The following is a 22,511-nucleotide window of genomic DNA, read 5'->3' as shown; positions in this document are numbered from 1 at the left end:
TCATTGTGTGTCAACGTAATGAAGATGATGATGACGTTTGGTGGTGGTAATGAAATCACCACCACCATTACTGACATCGAGGGTTAATTTAGAATTGTAGGTAGTTTATGGTGAGGATTGGTTGTGAAAATAAAGGGAAGAAAGGGTGGTTGCGATTGTGGGATGGACTAGGAGAGTCGACGAGTGAAAGGAAGTGAAACATGGGTGTTCATGGACGACAATCAGTGGCCACCAAAGACGAAGAAAGCAAAGGTGAGGATGCATATTCTCCGATTGAGAGAGAAAGAGAACAAAGAGAATGATCTAGAGAGAGAACAAGAAGAAAGAAATGGGGGTGGGGGTAGGGGTAGGGGTAGGGGTGGGATATGATGTATTTGTGTTTTTATTATCAATTTAGTTTAAGAAAAAAGATAAAATTAATAAAAGACAAAGAAATAAATTTATGTAGCTTAGAGACCATTGGTGTAAGTTTAAGAAACCATAAAAGATCATCCAAGTTTAGAAATCATGAGGACCATTAATATAAAAAAAAAATTAATAGGGATTAAAACTATGACTTTTGGTAAATGGTAAGGACAATTTATATAATTTTATCTTTAATGATATCTATTTATTTGACTTTTTTAAAAGATTCAAGCAAAAGAGACGCATTAAAAAATGGGTGCACGTTTTGAAGTTTGAACTCCACGTATTTCTTACGTTCTGCTTCAATTCCAATTCTTTTGCCGCCCCCTCTTCTTCCTCTCTGGTTCATCCATGGTGTCGGCGATCTTCGCCTGAAACTCTATTCAAATCCTCACGCAGTGACGCTACTTCTTCATCTTCTTTACACAGCTTCATGAAGCAACCGATCGTTTAATCATTCATTTCTTTTGCTTAATTCGAAATCCGATAATAACGATTACCTCCGCCTTCGATTCAAGGTACGCAAAACTTTAACTTAATTTTACCTTCAACATCCACGCTATTTTTTCATGTGATCTTGATTTAGGTTTAATTCTGCTTTTTCTGGAATTTACTTTCATATCTAACTTGTTCTTTAACGATTAGGCGATTATGTATCTTCCATGTGATTTCTGTACTGGTTTATTTAAATTGCTATTATTTTCTAGTTCGTTTTACTTCAAGTGTATGGATTAAAGTGTGGTTTGCAAAAAATATTCGAACATTTTTTTTAATTATTATTTTTAACTTGAAAGCCGATGCTAACGCTTATCTCACCCATGATTCCAGGTAGTCAACTATCTTCTTTGATATACCTTTTGATGATTATTACTTCTGTTTCAAGTTGCAATATCCTGTTCATCATCGTTCCCGTGATTACACTTCAAGTTTTTAATCTGCCTTTTTTACTATTGAATTCCATGCCTAACTTGTTCTTTACCGGTTAGGCAATTACTCTTTTTTTTTTTTCACGTGACTTGTTAGATATAGTTAGTTGAGTTTCTATTATTTTCAACCTTTTGGGCTTATATGTTTATAGATTAAAGTGTGATTTTCCAAAAATAATCATATCTTCTAGTGACCCTACTGTATACTTTAATGTCCTTTGTCTATAAAGAAGGCAGCAGTGTTAATATATTATATTTAAAGAATTGATCGTTATCACCCTCTTTATGTATAGAATATTATATTCCTGAGTAGGGTCATTTCTAAATTAAAATTATTCGAGTAAATGGCCTGATGTGTATGGCTTGGTGTAAACCTTGTGAATATTTTGATGACCTGAAAATAAATTGATTCTAGTGACATAACTTCCTGCTGCCTGACCCTAGTGATGTCTTTTTCTATCTCCTTCAAAGTACACTGTCATCAACCACTTTAAAAAACCCATGGTAGTATCGATTTTAGATGTTTTATGCCACCATAGACATTTAGATATTATTAAAATATTATTTTTTTGTGCATGTTTAGTGTATTTTAGGTGGGACTAATTCTAAGAAAGCTAATTGGGAAGTATTGGAGGGGTGGAGCTTATCAAATGGAGAATTATGAAATACTAGAACAGATAGGAAAAGGCTCTTTTGCTTCTGCACTACTTGTGAGACATAAACATGAAAAGAAAAGGCAAGACTTTCTTTCTTTCCATTGGTTTAATCTTAATTTTCATAATTATTGATCTTTAGCAAAAGCAAAATAGGCTTTTTTTTTGGTTAATGTATTGATTGCATTCCATTATTATCCTTTCACACAGATATGTGTTGAAGAAGATTCGACTTGCCCGACAGTCTGATAGGACCCGCAGATCTGCCCTTCTTGAGGTTGTTATATAATATATATTTATATTATTTTCCATAATATCAATCAAACATACATGATACATGATACATGATACATGATACATGATTGTAGTTCCATTCTTTTTGTATGCAAAAAACCCTAATCTGATAATGTATTATGCAGATGGAACTTATTTCCACAGTGCAAAATCCTTTTATAGTGGAGTACAAAGATTCTTGGGTTGAAAAGGTTTGTCATTTGGACTTTTAGGGTTTGTCACACATTATGTTTTTTGATTTAGAGAAAAAGAAGTTAACATCTTTTTCCATTGTAGGGTTGCTATGCATGTATTGTAATAGCATATTGTGAAGGAGGAGATATGTAAGTCATAATTTCAGAATTTCTCCCCCAACTTATCATCACTTACTATATATATATTTTTTTAATTATTATTTTGATGATTTGTTCATATAGGGCGGAAGCAATAAAAAAAGCCAACAGTGTTCATTTTCCAGAAGAGGTTTGTGTTTTGTGTTTTTATTTCTTCATTTCAATTTTTCATGCTGACTGTTTTACTTAAAAATATGTACAGAAGGTCTGTAAATGGCTTGTTCAATTACTAGTGGCACTTGATTATTTGCATGTTAATCATATTATTCATCGTGATGTCAAGGTTAGTGATATAAAATCTATCTAGTACAGTATTTATCCGTTCATAATATTTATATTAATATGATGCATTTCCATTTCACTTCAGTGTTCAAATATATTCTTAACCAGAGATCAAGATATCCGACTTGGTAATAATTAATCAATCATCTTCTACTCTTAACATCCTATATCTCCATATTAGTCTAAGTTTGCTTTTCTTCTTTTCAGGTGATTTTGGTCTTGCAAAAATGTTGATTTCTGAAGATCTTGCATCATCGGTATTTAATATTTTGATTTTTTTTTTTTTATGGGGTTGGGTTTAACTTTATAAGTTTAACAAACGTTTGTTTCTAATTTTAGGTTGTGGGAACTCCTAGCTACATGTGCCCTGAACTTCTTGCAGATATACCTTATGGCTCTAAATCAGATATATGGTCTTTAGGATGCTGTATGTATGAAATGACTGCATTCAAGCCTGCTTTTAAAGCTTTTGTAAGTTAATCTAATTCTAATCTTTGTTAAATCAATACGTGAAACAAACACTTAATATAATCTCATTATTTTGGAACAGGACATGCAATCTCTCATCAATAAAATAAATAAATCTATAGTATCTCCACTCCCAACCATGTATTCTGGCACATTGTGAGTTACTAAAATTTTGCAATAAATTTATAACTTTCGTTTCTATTAATAGCTTTTTTCTATAACTTGATTAATTTGTAAATGATCTATTTTTCTTCTAGTCGAGGGCTTATCAAGAGTATGCTGCGGAAAAACCCTGAAATGAGACCAAGTGTATGTAAATCTAATTTTTCAAAGATGAGGAGAAGTTACGTCTTTTTCCCCTTTTGTTATTGAATGTTTCTTATGTGGGATATAACTTTCCTTTCAGGCTGCTGATTTGCTCAAACATCCACACCTTCAACCTTATGTACATATCCTCCATCTCAATTCCAACAACCCTAGACGCCATACACTTCCAGTTCCAGTTCCAGTTCGTTTATCATCAGGTTACAACTACGAAAAGAGAACAACGTTCATTGAGCCTGAACCTAAAACTGTTCATCTTCACAATGAGAAAAGGAGATCTTTCAGCAGCGACAGGGCTTTGAATCCTAGTATATCGGAATATGATCAGAATTCCTCTTACTCTCAGAATTCCCATAGAAAGCTATCCATCGGAAGTATTGAGGAATATATCCACACAGAGAAATTAGTTGCTGCTGCTAAGACATCAAATGGTGGCAGAACCCCGAGACTCACTCCTGCTTCTACTCCCAGAAGACAAACTGTTACACCCAAAATAATCAGAGGGACTTCAGATCGTGATTTGGTATGTTCTTTTTTTATTCACCAAATAACAGACAATCATCATCACAAATTTTTTAACCTAATTTTGTGTTCAGGTTCCAGTATCACAATCAGTAACACCGCGTAGACAATCATCATCATCACAAATAAGCCGAAGGACATCTCTACCCTTATCATCATCAGCAAGGTCCACAATAATATCCCACGTAGGTTTCGACTCTCCAGATGTATCCATGAACGCCCCACGGATCGACAAAATGACCGAAGAGCCCTTGTCCTTGATGCTACCAGTCCATAGAATGTCTTCAACATCCGCTCAATGTTCTTCCGGAACTTCCCCAACCAGAACCACCATCATGGACCGGTCAGTCACAATCGACAAGTGCACGGTGAAGACGGTGAACCCGATCCCGAGCCATGAGTTGTTGGCCGGTTCGAGCCGTTCGTCATCGGATTCACGGGGGCAAGGGCAGAGGCGGAGGTTTGACACGTCATCGTACCAACAACGCGCGGAAGCGTTGGAAGGGTTGTTGGAGTTCAGTGCACAGTTGATGCAACAAGAAAGGATAGAGGAATTAGCGGTGTTGTTGAAGCCGTTTGGGATTGAGAAAGTGTCGCCTAGAGAAACCGCTATTTGGTTATCAAAAAGTTTCAAGGGAGCTGGAACTGGAACCGGAGGTGGTGTTAGTGTTGTTGGTAATTTGTAATTTGTAATTTGGATTTTTGTAATTGTGAAGATTGTAGTCGGAATGAGGCGAAGGTGATTATGAACGACTCGTTCATGGAAAACAAGTTTCGGATTTTCTAACTTTTGTTCACTTCCGATCCCGTTGGTATCGGTGTGGATTGTTCAAAACCGGATATCTGCATAGTTCACACTGATAACGGAATCCATATCCAAAATTTTCAGTTAGGTTTTTTAGGTTTGTTTTTGAATCTCGTGGTGTGGGTGTGTTTAACGATGGTATACACTTATAAAAAAAATGCGGAGATTAGGAGACGGTTACTCTACCAAAAAAGTTGGGTGGCTTTGGTGTTGGTGCTTTTAGGTTGATGAACATTGCAATCCTTGCAAAATGGTGGTAGAGATTTAGAGTGGAGCAAAATTCGCTTTTGTCATCTTGTATTAGGGCATTGCATAATACTAGAGGAATTGATAGGATGTCTTTTGCGAGATGTGGGATATCGGGACCTTGGTTGAACATTTATGAGATAAATGGGAGCTTGATGAAAGGAATATTGGTCTTGATGATTTGTTTTGGAAATTAGGAGATGGGAAACATACTCATTTTTTGAAAGAAAAATGGTGTGGTGATATAATTTTAAGAACTGAATTCCCAGAATTATATAAGATTGATAGTGAAAAGAATTGCAAGGTCTCGGATAGGATTAATATTGGCAATGGTGTGTTTTTCAAGGCAAGTGGAAGAGATGTCCGAGAAGTGGTAGGGAGTCGGCTGAGTTGGAGAAGCTGTCAAGTATGGTGGCAGGTACAATTTTGTCTAGAAAGGCAAATTCATGGGAGTGGAAGGCGAAGGCTGACGAGTCCAACATTTTCTCTGTTAAGTCTCTTAGAGATTTAGTGGATAATAATTTGGATATCCATAATCATATGGTGGATTTTCTTTGGGTGAATTGGGTTCCAATTAAAGTGAATTGTTTTGTTTGGAGGTTGCTTTGCAATAAAATTCCGGTGGCTTGCAACTTGTAGAAAAAGGAATTTTGTTGGATTCTGTCACTTGTCAGTTGTCACTTCTATAGGGAAATAGAAGAATCACCTGAGCATATTTTTATGGAGTGCTTGTTCTCAAGGAAGATATGGTCTTGCATTCCCAATAATTGTGATGAGTTTAAAATTATTTTGATTTCCTCGGGCATTGATAAGAAGAGATTGAAGCTCAGGCCGATGTTAATATAACTATGTTTTGTGGATAATTTGGAGAACTCGTAATGACTTGGTTTTTAAGAAGAAGATATGCTCACTTCTCAAGGTGGCGGATGATATTCAAATCCTTGCGTTCAATTGGATAAAGAATAAATAGAAGTTTAATTTTATCTCGTGGTTTAATTAATGTATTTCTCCTTTATATATTTGTAATTTGTAACTCTTTTTTGTGCTAACATCTTGCTAGTTTATAATGCATTTGCCGTTAAAAAAAAATCGGATCCCTCTCTCTTTATCTTATTTTTCATTATTTGGTATAAAATACATGTAAATTAGGAAAATAAAAGTATGAATTAAGCTTCACCTGCCGACATCCATGGTTTAGTCATGAGTGGACCCTGGACGTCTAGACAACTGCAAGGTGCATGACAGAGAAAAGCTCAGAAACGGTGTTGCATACCGAGTGTTGCATGCTTACAGTAAAAAATTTTTATAGACAGTGGGCTGAGGCCCGCTTCCAATTGATTTCAATTAATAATAGGTTGTAATCAGATTTTAAATTTTGATTTGCTTTGATTTGCTTTTGAAGGCAACATTATTATATTTATATATAATAAAAAGGTTGTAATCAGATTTTAAATTTTGACTACAATATTTTTGTATGTTAGCAACTTTGGTCATAAAAATACAAAGTTGTTTCTGTAATTTAAAAAAGTCTTGTGTAATTTTTTTTTTTTTTTATTTATAGAAATGGTCTTTGTTTAAATAGTATAACTTTTTAAGTTTGATACTTTGGCTATAATATTTTTGTATGTTGGCAGGGTTGGTCATTTTATAAAAAGTAAATTACAAAACTATCCCTATAATTTACAAAAAAAGGTTTCTATGCAGAAGTTTTTTTACAACAAATGGTCTATGTTTTTAAAAAAGTTAGAAAAATGATAATTGACTAATAGTTTACAGATTACTCCCCTTACAAAGGGGATATCGGAACTTATGAGTTTTGGACAAACAATTGTAAATTACCTATGCATCCCCATAAAATAGGGAGGAAACGACTTATAGGTATATAATAATTACTATATTATCATATTATCATTAATAAGAGTAAATTAATTACCATTAATAAGAGTAAATTAAATATTTGGACCTGGTTTGAAAAATCGAACGAAGCCGTCTCCCAAAGAGTTTTATTGCTATTACGATGCATGTGGTTTGAAGTTTGTTTTGATTTTGGTTTCTATCCAACCCAAATGACTATTTTATTTTTGTTTGATATTTTTCTAATTTTATAAAACTTTATTATTTCTAATAATATTATATTTCATTAGTTTAAATTAATCAAAAGTTTTAATTATTATTAATCTTATTTTTTTTATTTAGTAAATAAAATGTTTTAAAATTAATAATTATTATTTGTATTAAGATATAACATGATTTGAAAGATGAAGCAATAACATGGCTCTAACTTGACAATGAAACTTGATAGATGGAAAATCATATAACATATAGCTTTTCAGATGTCAAAACTTTTTACATTGCTTGTAAAAAATTTATAAATTGATATTAGTATGACCTATAAATCAACTTTATAAAAAAGCTCTCATATCGTGGATGTTTAAGCTTTATGATTCGTTAACAGCGTAAAAAGTATTAAGTATATCTCTGCTATCGAGACGCCAAACAAATGATGCCAAAACTTGAGATTAACTCCAATTGTTTCAAATGTAATTAAGGTGATATTTACAATGCAGAAACATACATACAAGCATGATGATTATCAGCAGATTCATGTTGAACGTTGACTTTGACCTTATGAGCCGATGTGGCAGTTGACTCTTTTGCACCAGGAGCTTTGACCATGTGGAGTTGCTCGTCATGTTCCTTTCTAGCCTCTCTTCTTCATTTTTTTGCTGTTTCATCAACAAAAATTCAGTTTAGTTTTTTTGTTAAAGCATACCTAACTTAACTGTACGCTGGAAATGATATAGAAGATTTGGTTCTTTAATCGGCTTATCCTTTGTGTTGCTTTACTTTAATTAGATTCTTTAAAACTTGCTTTACAAGACAAAACATCGCAATTAATTCTATGACTTAAAAACTTCAAAGATTAGGTTAAAACGGCTTTATCATACAAAGGATTTGAGGTTCTGTTAGATAGATTGTTCATTATGTCTTTAACGATACAATGCATTTCATATACAAAAATAAATTAGTTGCAAACTGTTAGTCATTCCCTTTATTTTTAAAATACATGATTTTAACATAGATTTTAGAATCAACAGATAACACTGTATGCCTGATCAATATAAATTTTCTTCTACCAATAGCCATTTCCTAATTCTTTTCAAACATTAAAAAGAAATAACTTTGCGTATAAAACATGAAGCGATTACAGTGATATCAATTGAGCTATTTTTATTGAACCAGTGCGGTTCCGGTCACCATAATCAGACCGTGAATCTTACTACTTTATATAAAACAAGTGATTATTCTATTGAAACGAAGGAAAACACAGACAAGTCACCCTAACTATGTGATCAGAGCTACGGACCTGAGATTATCGACTCCGGCGGCGGCGGCGGCTATGCCTCTTTATTTCTCTTCCTAACACCCCGTTCCCGAGTTCAACTTAACGAGAGAAAGGAAAGGAAATGGGTGGAAATAAGAAGAAAATAGAAGAAATTGGTGTTCCCGAGTTTCATTAAAGGAGGGAAGTGGAAGGAAGTGGAAGAAAATGGGAGGATCACTTTCCCTCCTAACTTTCCTTCCGATTTGGGAAGATTTGGAAAGAAAGAACAAAATGATTCATTTTCCTTCCATTTCTCTCCAACTCGGGAACACAAAAGAAAATTTTATTTTCCTTTCCTTTCTCTTCTTTTCTCTCGTGACTTTATTTTCTCTTCTCTTCTTTTCTTTTGTTAAACTCGGGAACGGGGTGTAAGTCCTCGGCTTTCGGATGGGGAAAGGTTTATAAACGTATCGGTAGCAAGAGATCCATGATGGGCTTCGGTAAAATCTTGTTTTGGTTGGGCTTTGTAAAGGTCCAATATGGAATATATAATATTAATATATTCTTCCTCCTTAATAAATATAAATGTTTTTTTTGGCACATGTCAATCTCTTATAAGTTTTGATACTTTTCATTTCGTGGTATTTTTGAAATAAATAAATATTATCCACTTGTCAATTTTTGGTTTTTTTAATTTTTAAAATTAAAGTCATACACTTATATATGTAAAATATTAAATATCATATATATGATATTAAATTGCAATAAATGCATTTCTTTCTTTCTTATTTTAAAGTTATACATTAAAAAATATGTTCTATTTACACTTTAATGTTTAATTTTTTTTAAATCAACCTGTATAATACACGAGTCTCACACCTAATAGTATAATAAAAAAGCTTTTGGAATATTAAAATCTTTTACGTTAAAACTAAATTATAAAAAGTATTCATATAGAAAAATAGAAAATGTTTATGTTTATTTTACTATTGTTTAAAAAAAATTCAAAAAAAAAAAAATCCAATTCTAATATAAAATTTAAAGATTACATAAAAAAAGAGAATATATATATATATATATATATATATATATATATATATATATATATATATATATATATATATTAAAAGGCAATTTGATGGATGTTTTCACTAACAATTTGCACATTCCATACCTTTATGTTTTTAGCATTTTGTAAAATAACATTTTCCATCCATTTACTTTTAAAAATGTCATTTTAACTCTTTCGACTATGAACTTTGTAAAATATCATTCTCACCACCTTCATTTTTTAAAATTTGTGTTTATCAGTATATATAAATTCGAGTTTGTCAACGTTTCGATGTAAATTTCTTTTACGTTTCTGTGCTCATTTTTATGTACGATTCTATGTATGAATCGGGTCACATATAATGCTTTAATGATATTTTGAACTTCCGTTCTCTAACTTAGAAAACTTACTTATTTCTATGTACTTTGTAAATTCAAGTTTCTTTACGTTTTGACATAAATTTTGCGTAACTTTAGTGCTTATTTTTATGTTTGTTTCCTACATATAAATGTAGCCATCTATAGGACGTGTTCGGTACGGAGCGTTTAAGGGCTTATAACTTTTAGCGTTTGACAAAACGCTATGTTTTGAACAGAAAGTATCATTTGACATTACAAACTTTTAGCGTTTAGTTTAAACAAAACGCTTCAAATTCAAATGCTACTTCACATAGCGTTTAACAACATGCTGCCAACTAGAAGTTGCCTGCTACCCTCTACCCATTACCCACTACCAACTATTTTTGCTGAATACGCCCATAATACGTTTTCATACGACAGTATAAATTGTAGTTAGTCATGTAAACCAAAAGCAATAGCATGATGAACCAAAAAGTCCTCAGGAAAAACATCTATTGACAATAAACGGACATGAATGTTTGCGTCCTCCACAAAGTGGGGATGAGAAAATTTATAGTTTTTTTAGAACGACGAGTTAGTATATGCATTTGGTTGAACACAAGACCTCCTTATTAGAAACACATTGTTAGACACCATACTAGTCAAGTGAGCTAGCCTAATTTGTAAAAAAATTCTAGTTAATTATGAAATTTAACTTTATTATACATGAGTTAAATTTACCATGAAATATTAAAATAGTTTATAAACTTGCTTTCTAAAATGCTACACATAGTAGCGTTTTAACGAGTTTATTGAATTTTTTTATAAATTATCAAAATATGAATTTTATTAATTATATAAAAATCAATCTTTTATATTTCAATTTATGTTGTTTTACATATTTCAACCAACTTATTAACTAGTTTATCAAATATCATATTTTATCGGCTAACTTATCAGTTAGCAACTACTTTTCATCCATTAACTAATTTCTCAGGTATTTCGTCAAACATAGTAAAACTGTATTTTTGTGTGATTCGGCAAAGCCATACCTTTTATTGTAAAATCTATATTTGGAATGAATATAAACCCCACACAATCTAAAGAATAATTATACTCACAAGTAATATATATGGAATATATAACGACACGCTCTTGTCCGAAATGAAGAAACAAGTGATGAACATGTATATACCATCGAGACCATAAACGATTATAAGAAATGTCAATAGTCTAAAAAAAGGATCGAAAAAATAAGAGGGCGTGGCCTTAGCTAAGACGTATATCGACATATCTGAAGATAAATAAAGTGACAACAAATAACGGCCGGATGCATTTTTGGAGCGGATTTGAGATCATTTTAAAGTTTGTGTGATCTGGCAAAACCATAACTTTATTGTAAAATACATATTTGGAATGAATATAAACCCCACACAATCTAAACAACACACCTGTTCTTGTCCAAAATGAAGAAACAAACGATGCACATGTACCCACCATCAAGATCGCAAACGGTTATACAAAATGTCAAATGTCTAAAAACGGGATCGAAAAAAATAAGAAGAGGTGGTGTTGGCTAAAGCGTATATCGACGTATCTAAAGATAAAGAAAGTGAAGTGGCGGAGCTAGATGGGGCGTTGGGGGTACTACAGCATCCCCAAAAAATTGTTTTATGTATATAAAAAAATTTATTTGTAAACATGATCTATGTTATTGTACCCCCAGCTTAAGATATTGTACCATGTTTTTTAATGTCTGGGATATGATAACTACATAGAATATATATTGATAATGTTTGTACCCCCATATCAAAATTCCTGGCTCCGCCACTGCAACCATTAACAGTCGGATGCATTTTAGGAGCGGATTTTAGATCATTTTAAAGTGTAGTTGGGAGGTTGGAATCGTATAAAGCACAAAATGAACTCTATAAATGGACATCGACATCTTTATAAAATGAAAACTTTCCTTATGAGTCAACTTGAGATGTTCTAAAACTCCACGCGACAGTGAAGATTCCTCCTTCCCTTCATCCAAAGAACAAAAGCATTTTCATCCCATGCTTACAACACCTCTTCGGATGCATAATTTCCACCCGAATTCGGCTGACTCGAAAACAATTCATGTTGATAACTAAACACATTTATGGCACCGGAAAAGGAAAAAACCGGTATCGACATCCTCACAACCACTAGAAATAGTTGATCTAGCAAACTAAATCCCTTCTTGTGCGCCACATTTTAGTTAATACGATGCCCATTTCAGATATACCTTACCGTTTACGTAAAAAAAGGCAATTACACACCGCATACCTCTACCGTTACACGTCGTGTTCTTCATCGTTCTAATCTAATACTTTCGAACACATCGCATAATCCTACTTTATATGTCTCGTCCATTATGCACATTGCTCATTACTAACATAACAATGTGCAACACCGTTCTATATCAAAGAGGGACCTCTACGTAACATGTAAGTCCCTTTTACATGTCGCATATATTGGGCTTCAGTTTTTTTAACCAAACTTACATCCTCACCCAACAATCCACTTTAAACAATAAGATGACTAAAAATCAATTATAATAATCATAATAATAGTTTCAAGGAATCATTTATCACGTAACAAGGTGTTAACCAACTTAGTGCATACATTTCATAACTTTTTCATTTTGGATCACATTATCCTTTTACATAATTCAATACAACATCTGCCATTTAAAATTTTAGGTTGTTACTATGAAATACCTAGGTAGGTGGGAGGCGGTGGAGTAGTTTTATCGATATGGTGTGAGACTTAATATCCCTTTGCATGAAGTTTAATAAAAAGTATGACCCAATATAATATGTGACTTTTGTGCAACCAAGCATTCTTTATGGCGTATGATCGTAACCAGTTAAACTAGATGGAGGGTTTGTTTATGTAGGTGATGATCATCGTTGTCCATAGTAGCCATGGTTGGGGGTTTCGGGCAAATAGGTAATGAGAATTAGGGTTTAGGAGGAAATAAATTATTTTATTTATTTATTTATTTAGGAGGAAATCAATTATTTAATTTAATTTACCCATAACCGAGTAATTATAATACGAAAATACTTCACAATAGATATTTATATAACTAATATGTTTAGCCTATTCGATCCATTTGGTTTTAATACGAAGTAATAGTTAGATGAATTTGATCTCTTTGATATAAAACATAACTTAAAAGCATCCATGTTTAGATAAATCTTAAATCACCGTCTTTAATATACATTACTTATACATATACTCCCTATCTTTTCCATTTGTTTTCATTTTTAAAGGGAAAACTGACATAAAAGGGTAATATAGTTCTCATATTGTACATGTCTAATCCTTATTATTTTTTATGTAGAATAAGCCTTTGAACATAGTGTTTTTGTACACATTCAATCCTTATGGTTGACTACTCGAGGTTAAGTTCTTAATTTGTGCATATTTAGGGGGTGTTTGGATAGGGAAAAAAAAGTTGCTTATTGCTTATTCCCACAATAAGCTAATTTAAGTGTTTGGATAAAATTCAGCTTATTAGGCTAAATAAGCTAATTTTAATAAGCATTCCTCCCCATGCTTATTGCTTATTGCTTATTCCCACTACAAATAAGCTATAAGCAATAAGCTAAAAATCTAATCCAAACACCCTCTTAGTCATTGATGTTTTTTTCTTCAAAATAAGTCATTATTGTTTTTGTACATATTCAGTCATTATGATGAATTTCTATAGGTTTTTTCATGTGAAATCCTATATGAGACAATCATTAATGAGGTGTTCTCATACGCGGCCGTTTAGATAATGAAATAATATGCTATTTTTCTTGGTTTTTAATACCAATACAAACTTCATTTATTAGCAATACCAACTACATTATATTAGGTGAATAAAATACATTATCAATAATAATTTAAACTGTTTGAAATAGTGTCCACATTCACAACCATTGGTAATATTATTATTAATAGAAAATTCCTTTTGAGTTACACACAAGAAAAAATTTAAGTAATAAGTTTGTCGGGGATCCAAATTGTTAATTTATTAATGATGAATAAATTAATAGAAATTCGCAACGCATCTCATTAATCCTCACGACGAAATCCTAATCGTTCTAGGGGGTTAGTATTTTGCGATTTAAGGTGGTTGACACAAGAAACCTCATCTTTAACCGTTGAAAGCTCATCTTCAAAATTTGAGGTCAATTTGAAAAAAGAACAAAAAAATCCATTTGCTTACAAAATGGCAAAATCACGGTACCAAGGAAATAGAGAATACTATATACTTTTTTTTTTCAGTGTGTTATTTTGTTGTGGAAATGCAAATTTGAGTTGGAAGAAAATAATCATAAAGAATCTCGTTGTGTGCTATTGAGATATATGAAATTGAAGCTAAATAAATATTTCTTTGTAGAAAACAAGGTCACCAACATTATTTGACCGATTCGTAAATTATGTTACAAATATAAGTGGAGGACGAGTTCCGTATGAAAACACCTAGTTAATGACTGTCCCACATAGGATGTCATATGAGCAAAATCTAAATAAAATCAGTTATAAAAATTGAACGTATATAAAAAACAACAAAAACTTATTTTGTAACAAAAACATTGAGAATTAATTATATACAAATTAAGAGCTTAACCCCGGTTATAATATAAAATAACTTGTTATAAAAATTGAATATATACAAAAGCAACAAATTAAATAATTTATTTCATAAAAACCAATAAAAATTAAACGTGTATTATTACAATTTTATTTTAAGTGACATGAACCGTCGAGTTACCACTGTTTCTTTTTGTCCATTTGTTTTTACGGATTTTAGAAATGGTGTTAACTACTGTATTATAATTATATGTAGTAACTTTTAAAATAATAACTCATTTTATTTTTAACTTAATTTTTAATTTAAGTAATAACTCGGTTTTCGATAAATGAATCTGCATTTATTCAGTTTTGAAATGACCATGTGCTCAAGTAACTTTGCAAACACCCCTTTGTCATAATCATTCATCAACTTTTTGCAGAAATGTTTAGATCGTCGGAAACGAGTACCGAAACACATGGCCCCTTTCAAGTCACAAATTCAGAGGCATTACTTGCTTTTTTATTTGGGGGAAAGAGAAAGTTGATGGGTGTTCTTCTTTTTCGTCTAGTATTTCTGCAAATATTCTTCTCTGATTGGTCCGATCGATCTGTTCGAGGGAGAAGATGATCGATAATGGCGTCATCAAGCACGCTTCCTCTGAGCATTTTATGGATCGAAACGTAGGCAGCAAAGGGACAACATAACAGAGTCGCTGACTGATGTCGCCGAATTAGGTGTCGGAATCGTTGGTCGGCCGGTGATGCTTCCCTATCGTTTACTGTTTACACGTTGAAGTTCTGATACATCATCAGTTTCCTTTTCTTCTTTGAGCAATCCTCCTGAAAGTTTTTAACTAAACTTTTTAAAAATCATCACATAATTCGTACTTTTAATCGTCTAAAAAGATAACAAAAGTATGAAGGTAAAATAAAAATCTGTTGAATTAGATTAAACGTCTCTTTTGAGAATTATATTTGTCTAGTCATACGTATACTAAATTGATTATATGGTGATTGAGTAAGTAGTTTATAACTGTGGGAACCACGATTATAAAATTAATTAAACTTTTATAGTAAAAATTCAAAATTATTAATCAATTATTTAAAATAAAATATTTATTTAAGAGATATTTTTTTAGTTATGCGAAATTATTATCGTTGATTGAAATAAATATGTAAAATTCATTTTTAATATATATTAAATATTTTTTATTTGTGAATTAATGAAAACATTAATATAAAATTTAAAATTTAAATTTTAAAACAGAGAATAAATACATTGACAAATAGCATCACATTAATGAGAAAGTCTAAAAAATTTAAAATGGATAACTAATATATTGACAAGTGGCAACACATTAATTAAGAGGTCTAATATGATGACACATGGCAAAAGAACTAATATATTGACATTGATTCAAATAATGAAAACTAATTATTGAAATGTAATAATCAGATCATCATTTTAAAACATATGTCCCGACACTTTTATGTATTTTATGCACTGTTTTTAAACGATAATAAACGAACATGATATTGCACAAAAATGTTTATGAGATGCTTGAATAATCGTTCTCGAACTAATTATCATGACTTTATAGCACAACAATTATTTATCTAACTTTGAATAACGGATTCTTAATTTATAGCAAAAACTTCGTAAAAGTCCTTATACTTTGGCTTTACAAACGACAAATCTAACATACTCCTAAAGTACTTTTAGATCCATCTATCGACGATTTGAACCACTAACTTTAAAGAGGGAGGACAACACCGGATACCGTTGGACAAAAAAACGGATAATTGTATTCACTTTGACCATTTTATCCGATCAACAAGTTATCTCACTTTCAAAATTTATATTTTTGGCTTAAATTTTTAATTATATTGCAAATTTGGTTACCAAACTTGAGAAATCGTGTATGGAACATCAACACGTGTTGCTTGTTTGCCTTCTCATTCATTGTACGACGGATAATGCAAAACAATGTTATATCCCCTAGATTTATGGATGTAATTTTCAAAAGAATTGATTTTACTATACAAAAAAGTTTAGCGGTACAACTTGTTGCTTGTTTGCCTTCTCATTCATTGTACGATGATAATTAGAATGAGAAATTTAAAGGTATTATTGAAAAATTTTAATCTAAAATTTATATATTTTCGCCCAAATTTCTAAATTTAGTTACGAATTCATGATAATCTAGTATTTTAACCTATTTTTTTTCAAAATTTTGTTTCAAATATGTTTTTTTACTATACAAAATCATATTTAAACAAAAAAAACTTATTTTCACGTAAAAAAAACTTTTTTTTTCTATATAGAAACCTTTTTTCAAAAACATTTTTGTATGCGTAATACTTATTTACAAAGATATTTTTTATTTTAAATACCTATATATAATAATATAGTTATGTAAAAACGTGTGAAGTACACTTATGTAAAATACGTTATTACATTATATTTATTAAAAAACTTTTATAAAATCGATATGTATTAAGTACATAAAAACATTTTATGTACATATAAAAATATATACAAATCCGATTTTATAAAAAAAAATAAGCAAAAACATATTTTATAAAAAAAATAATAATAACAACACCTATTTTATAATAAATGTCTTTGTATACATACATATATTTTATAAAAGTGTATACAAACATGTTTTTTTAAATATATATACAAACACCTATTTCATAGCAAACATATTTGTATATATTTATGTATTTATATGCAAACAAATAGGTGATTATATATATATATATATATATATATATATATATATATATATATATATATATATATATATATATAAACGTGTATGTATACATTTTTATAAAATACATGCTTATATACATTATTTCTAATAAATATAGACACGCACACATAAGTGTATTATGAAATATGTGTTTATAGATATTTTTTATAAAAACGTGTTTGTATATGAAACGACCCAAAAATCACGACTAAAAAATTTCTTTTAAAACATTACTAAAACCATATTTACAAAACTGTATCATAAGTCATAACATAATTTTTAGAGTATTAATTCATAACATAATCTCATTATCAGAGTCAAACATTCCCAGGCTAACTGACTATGGTGTGTGCACTGCAATCTTCCCGAGCTCCTCTTTTGAAAAATGAATACCTGAAACCAAAACTGAAAACCGTAAGCACGAAGCTTAGTGAGCTCCCCCAATCTACCACATACCATGCAATAACATATAAAGCACATACTGGGCCTTGCCCACTGTATCGGACCGAGGTCCGGACTAACTGGGGCCTTGCCCCCTGCATCGGACCAAAGTCCGGAAACTGACTGGGACATTGTCCCCTGCATCAGACCGAAGTCCGGACTAACTGGGGCCTTGCCCCCTGCATCGGACCGAAGTCCGGAAACTGACTGGGACCTTGTCCCCTGCATCGGACCGAAGTCCGGACTAACTGACTGGGACCTTGTCCCCTGCATCGGACCGAAGTCCGGACTAACTGGGGCCTTGCCCCTGCATCGGACCGAAGTCCGGAACTAACTGAACATCACATAACATAAACATATCAACTAGCATGAACACACATATACTGCATACTGCATCGGGCCGTAACCCGGAACACATAACACATAAATCCTGTCTGAGCCACGAAGGCATCAAACATACTACCTACTGCATCAGATCAAAATCCGGAAACTACTGCTTGCTAAACGGGCCGGCATTGTGGCCTTAGACCCGTTCCTACTAGAAGGAAACTCACCTGAACTGCTGAGCTCCGCCGATAATCCTCTGGCTGCTGATCGACAATCCCCTGAGCCGCTGCTCCTCCAACTCTCCGAGCTATCAATAACAATATGACACTTAGTCTGACAGTCCTCTAAAAGTCAACAAGGTCAACTCTGGTCAAAGTCAAAGTCCTGGTCAAAGTCAACCTTCCAGGTCAACCCTACTCGCCGAGTTCATATGCTCAGGGTCTTTCTATTCGCGACTCGACTCGCCGAGTCAGTCCATGACTCGCCGAGTCCAACTATTTCCGAGTCCTGACCTGTCTAACTCGCTGAGTCTCCACCCGACTCACTGATTCGAATCTCAACTCGAAGGGATTGGGGTTTCGCGACCTGACTCGCCGAGTCCACTAATAGACTCGTCGAGTCCAAGGCAATCTTTAACCAACTCGTCGAGTTGTTCTTCCAACTCGCCGAGTTCATGCTTAACTTCATCCGACTCGCCGAGTTGTTCATCCCACTCGTCAAGTTCCTCCTCATCTTCATGCTACTCGCCGAGTCCATACAGATCTACATACATGCAGAGGACTTTTGAGTCATGCATGAACTCCAAACTGTAGATCCACTCTTCTAAAGCCTATTCCTTACGTAAAGTGGCAAACTTTACGTGTAGCTAACGAGATCTAGACTCAAATCACTATAAACTAGGGTTTGAGACAAAGGGGCTCAACAATCAACCCATAGACTGATGCTTTATGATTCTCTAGGCCAAGATACACATAGATCTGAAGTAGCAACTTCAGATCTGGGCTTCTAACTCGAAATGGTTCATAAACTTGTCCTAAAAGCCCCAAATCCCATGATAAAGGTTGATCTATATGCAAAAGAGGGAAGGTAGCGACTCATTACCTTCAAAAGCTCTGGAAGACCTCACAAACTCTGGATCTACTGCCAATTCTTGAATCCCCAATGTGTGCCTTCCTCCTTCTTCCTTCAAATCACCCAAATTGGCAAGAAAGCTTGATTGAGCAACAATGGAGGCTTAGGGTTTCTGGTTCTGGACTATAGGGCTGCAAATGAGCCCTAGGGAAGAGATTAAGATGCTTAAATAGGGTACCAAGTCCCGAAATTAGGGTTTCCCAACCCAGACCTGACTCGCCGAGTCCACTTGCCGACTCGCCGAGTCGGTCACTTGCTTTACACCCGGATCCCGCTCCGACTCGCCGAGTTCCTCCCTGGACTCGACGAGTCAACCCTCTTTAACTTAGGGTTTTTCCTTTCCTTTCTTGACCTTTCTGATTTCGGGTGTTACAGTATATATATATATATATATATATATATATATATATATATATATATATATATATATATATATATATATATATATATATATATATATATATATAATAAAAACGTACTTTGTATAAATTTTTATAAAATATGTTTGTGTATATAGTTTTATAGGTTTAATAACATATTTTATATAAGTGTATTTCACACATCTTTACATAACTATATGTTTTAATAATAGGTATTTAAAATAACTTTTTTATAAATACATATTTTGCATACAAAAATGTTTTTAAAAAAAAGGTTTTTATATAGATATTTTGCATACACATATACTTTTAGAAAAAAAGTCGTTATATAAAAAAGAAGGTTCTTTATTGAAAAATATGTTTTTTTTTGCATAAATATGATTTTCTACAACAAAAACCACATATTTGAAACAACATTTTGAAAAAAAGATATAAAAAACTTAATTCATGATGAATTCAAAACAAAATTTTAAAATATGGACAAAAAATATAACTTTTTGACCAAATTTATAATAAAATTTAAATTCTAAGTTAAAAGTATAAATTATAGAAATAAAATGATCTGTTGACCTGGTAAAATAATCAAAATGAATATAATTGTTGATTTTTAAGATTTAACTAAATAAAAAAATATATAAAATTGATTATGAGGACAGACTTTTATAAAAATTTTCTTTTAAGTTACACCCTTATACGTGAATAAATTTATTACATTATTAGAATATTAATAAAATATTTTGTTGAAAAGAAATAAGTTATCATCATTAACTATAAGATACAAAATTTAAAATAATATAAAATATTATCATCATTTAAAGTATTATCAATTGTTAATTGGTAATAAAGTGTCTAGTTAAAAGTTAAAATTTCATACTATTCAAATAATACTTCAACGTAATTAATATATAAAGATATATTATATTAAAAACTTGGTTAATAGTACGTACCTATTAAAAGTCTCGGGTTTCACTTACGACTTAACCAAAAATTTATTGAACATTTATTTATATCAAAATTGATTTATAAAGGTTAATAATAAATCTAATTTATAAGATATATTTAATATTTTGTGCTTATGTGTCTAAACGAAAAACAATTTGTACAACCATACAAAATTAAGTAAATAAAAAAGATCACATAAAATAAATAAGTTATTTTCATTAACTATGTAATAATTATATACATAATATAATTGTCATCTCAACTATTATCATTGTTAATAATATTTTATGTTTTAAAGTTAAAAATTTGTATTCATATAATAATATTCCAATGCACTTAGCATACAAATAAGAAAATTACTATCAAAACAAATATTACTATCATAACAAATATTACAACGTTAATTATGCTACCTGTAACGCCCCAAATTTCAAATATCAAAATAACTTAACATAGTCCCAAAACTTCCAAAATTCAAGATTTAAATACTAACGTAATTATTAATAATAATAGCAGAAGCAAATAGAAATTTAATTAAACACTTGGTGCGCTACGTTTTCCTTAAAACTTGCCGCCTTCTTCAAGTCTGAACTTTATCCTTTCCATTCCCGCTGCCACTTGCTACGTTATTTCCTGGGTTGCATGCATTTAAAGATTCTAATGGGTAAGCCTATGGGCCTAGTGAGTTCGTGGTTTTCATGCATATTGACGTCAATAAAATAAAAATAATGCAACAATTTATCAATATAAATCTTTTCATTTCTTTCCACCCTTGATAACACATTAGGGAACTACTGTCATTTCCAGGGAACGAGTCCCTCCGCCGGGCACAACAAATATGCTTACGGCTAGATAAACAGAGCGTAAGCTCTCCGCCGCGTACTAACACCATGTACGACGACTAATAATAAGACCGTGTAAATACACCTGTTCCCTATACGTCACCCACCATTTTCACCCTTTTATATGAAATAATTCACAAAATTTCACACAAATATTCATAGCAATAACAACAGTAACATATAATTGCAAATAATTTAGAATCAACTTTTCATGCAAGCAACCACAAAATTCACACGAAACTCACCTTGTTGGCGTTAGGTCTTAACCAAGCTTGTCACGCTACTTGTACCCTACATTTCACCAACAATTTTTTCTAAGACTATGATCCTAGAAAGCATCCTATGAGTTCATTTTGATTCCATTGTCCACATGTATCGTTCGGCCAAACAATAAAAATCATTCATTTACAATGATTAAAATGCCCATAATATTTTTTTTTTGTACAAGTATAATATTTTGTTATATTAACTTTTTTTTTTCAAATTAATAAAGTTTCTCTCTTAAAAGTAACATCTAGTATCAAAACAATTAAACCGTTAAAAACATGAAATATTGATTTCAACAAAAAGTTGGACCATCTTTGAATTTTTTTTTGTAAGAGTTATAAAAGCAATTGGAATTGGTCAGAATATTGATAGTTCAAGGACCGTTTATGTAACTTTAGTTTCAAAGAAATTGAGAAACTGTTGTACAACGGATATGGAATTAAAATAGATAAATTTTATAAATAAACAATATATTATCAAACATTAGTTACGGAAAAGTAAAAATCTACTTTCTTGAAAAGGATGCAGCTCCGAAGCTCAACGCCTCTTGCACTAAATCACGCGACCTATATGTTATTTAACAACTTTTACATTTTTTTTTAAATTTAATTTTCGTTAAGCCCATTTGAAAAAAAAACCCAAATAGTCATCTTCCTTACCCGAAGCTTTCTGTTATTTTCCATAAAACTGTAAATTGATCTTTATCCAAAACTTAATCAAATAAATATCTAAATTAACCATCGATCGTCTCCACTTTCTTATAACATATATTCATTACCAATTATCGAAATCAATCACCGACAAGATGAATTTCAACTTATGCTTTTTATTTTATTTTTTCGTCAAACT

At 31.8% G+C, this 22,511-nt stretch overlaps 1 protein-coding gene across 2 annotated transcripts; it reads left to right on the top strand.

The window, feature by feature from the left end:
* Window positions 1-639: 639 nt before the first annotated feature.
* LOC111899070 (serine/threonine-protein kinase Nek4) lies at window positions 640-5,098 on the top strand. 2 transcript variants are annotated; one of them, XM_023894959.3, is made up of 14 exons: window positions 640-923; window positions 1,915-2,067; window positions 2,195-2,261; window positions 2,404-2,469; window positions 2,555-2,601; window positions 2,695-2,740; window positions 2,813-2,893; window positions 2,978-3,020; window positions 3,100-3,149; window positions 3,232-3,363; window positions 3,443-3,516; window positions 3,618-3,669; window positions 3,767-4,207; window positions 4,281-5,098. In XM_023894959.3, the coding sequence occupies exons 2-14, from the start codon at window positions 1,982-1,984 to the stop codon at window positions 4,890-4,892; spliced, it is 1,797 nt and encodes a 598-aa protein (XP_023750727.1). In that variant the 5' UTR covers window positions 640-923; window positions 1,915-1,981; the 3' UTR covers window positions 4,893-5,098. The 2 variants fall into 2 exon arrangements, with proteins under 2 accessions (XP_023750727.1, XP_042757890.1); XM_042901956.1 differs by lacking the exon at window positions 640-923 and adding an exon at window positions 1,672-1,835.
* The last annotated feature ends 17,413 nt before the right edge of the window (window positions 5,099-22,511 follow it).

This window comes from Lactuca sativa, chromosome 5 (assembly GCF_002870075.4).
Source record: "Lactuca sativa cultivar Salinas chromosome 5, Lsat_Salinas_v11, whole genome shotgun sequence".
NCBI classification, from domain to species: domain Eukaryota; kingdom Viridiplantae; phylum Streptophyta; class Magnoliopsida; order Asterales; family Asteraceae; genus Lactuca; species Lactuca sativa.
Note: the sequence above shows the minus strand (reverse complement) of the source record. Positions and strands in the feature narration are given on the sequence as shown.

Coding starts and splice junctions, on each gene's coding strand:
- LOC111899070 (XM_023894959.3), top strand. CDS start 1,982: ATGGAGAATTATGAAATACTAGAACAGATAGGAAAAGGCTCTTTTGCT. Junction 2,470..2,554: donor AAGATTCTTGGGTTGAAAAG/GTTTGTCATTTG, acceptor TTTCCATTGTAG/GGTTGCTATGCATGTATTGT. Junction 3,517..3,617: donor ACCATGTATTCTGGCACATT/GTGAGTTACTAA, acceptor TTTTTCTTCTAG/TCGAGGGCTTATCAAGAGTA.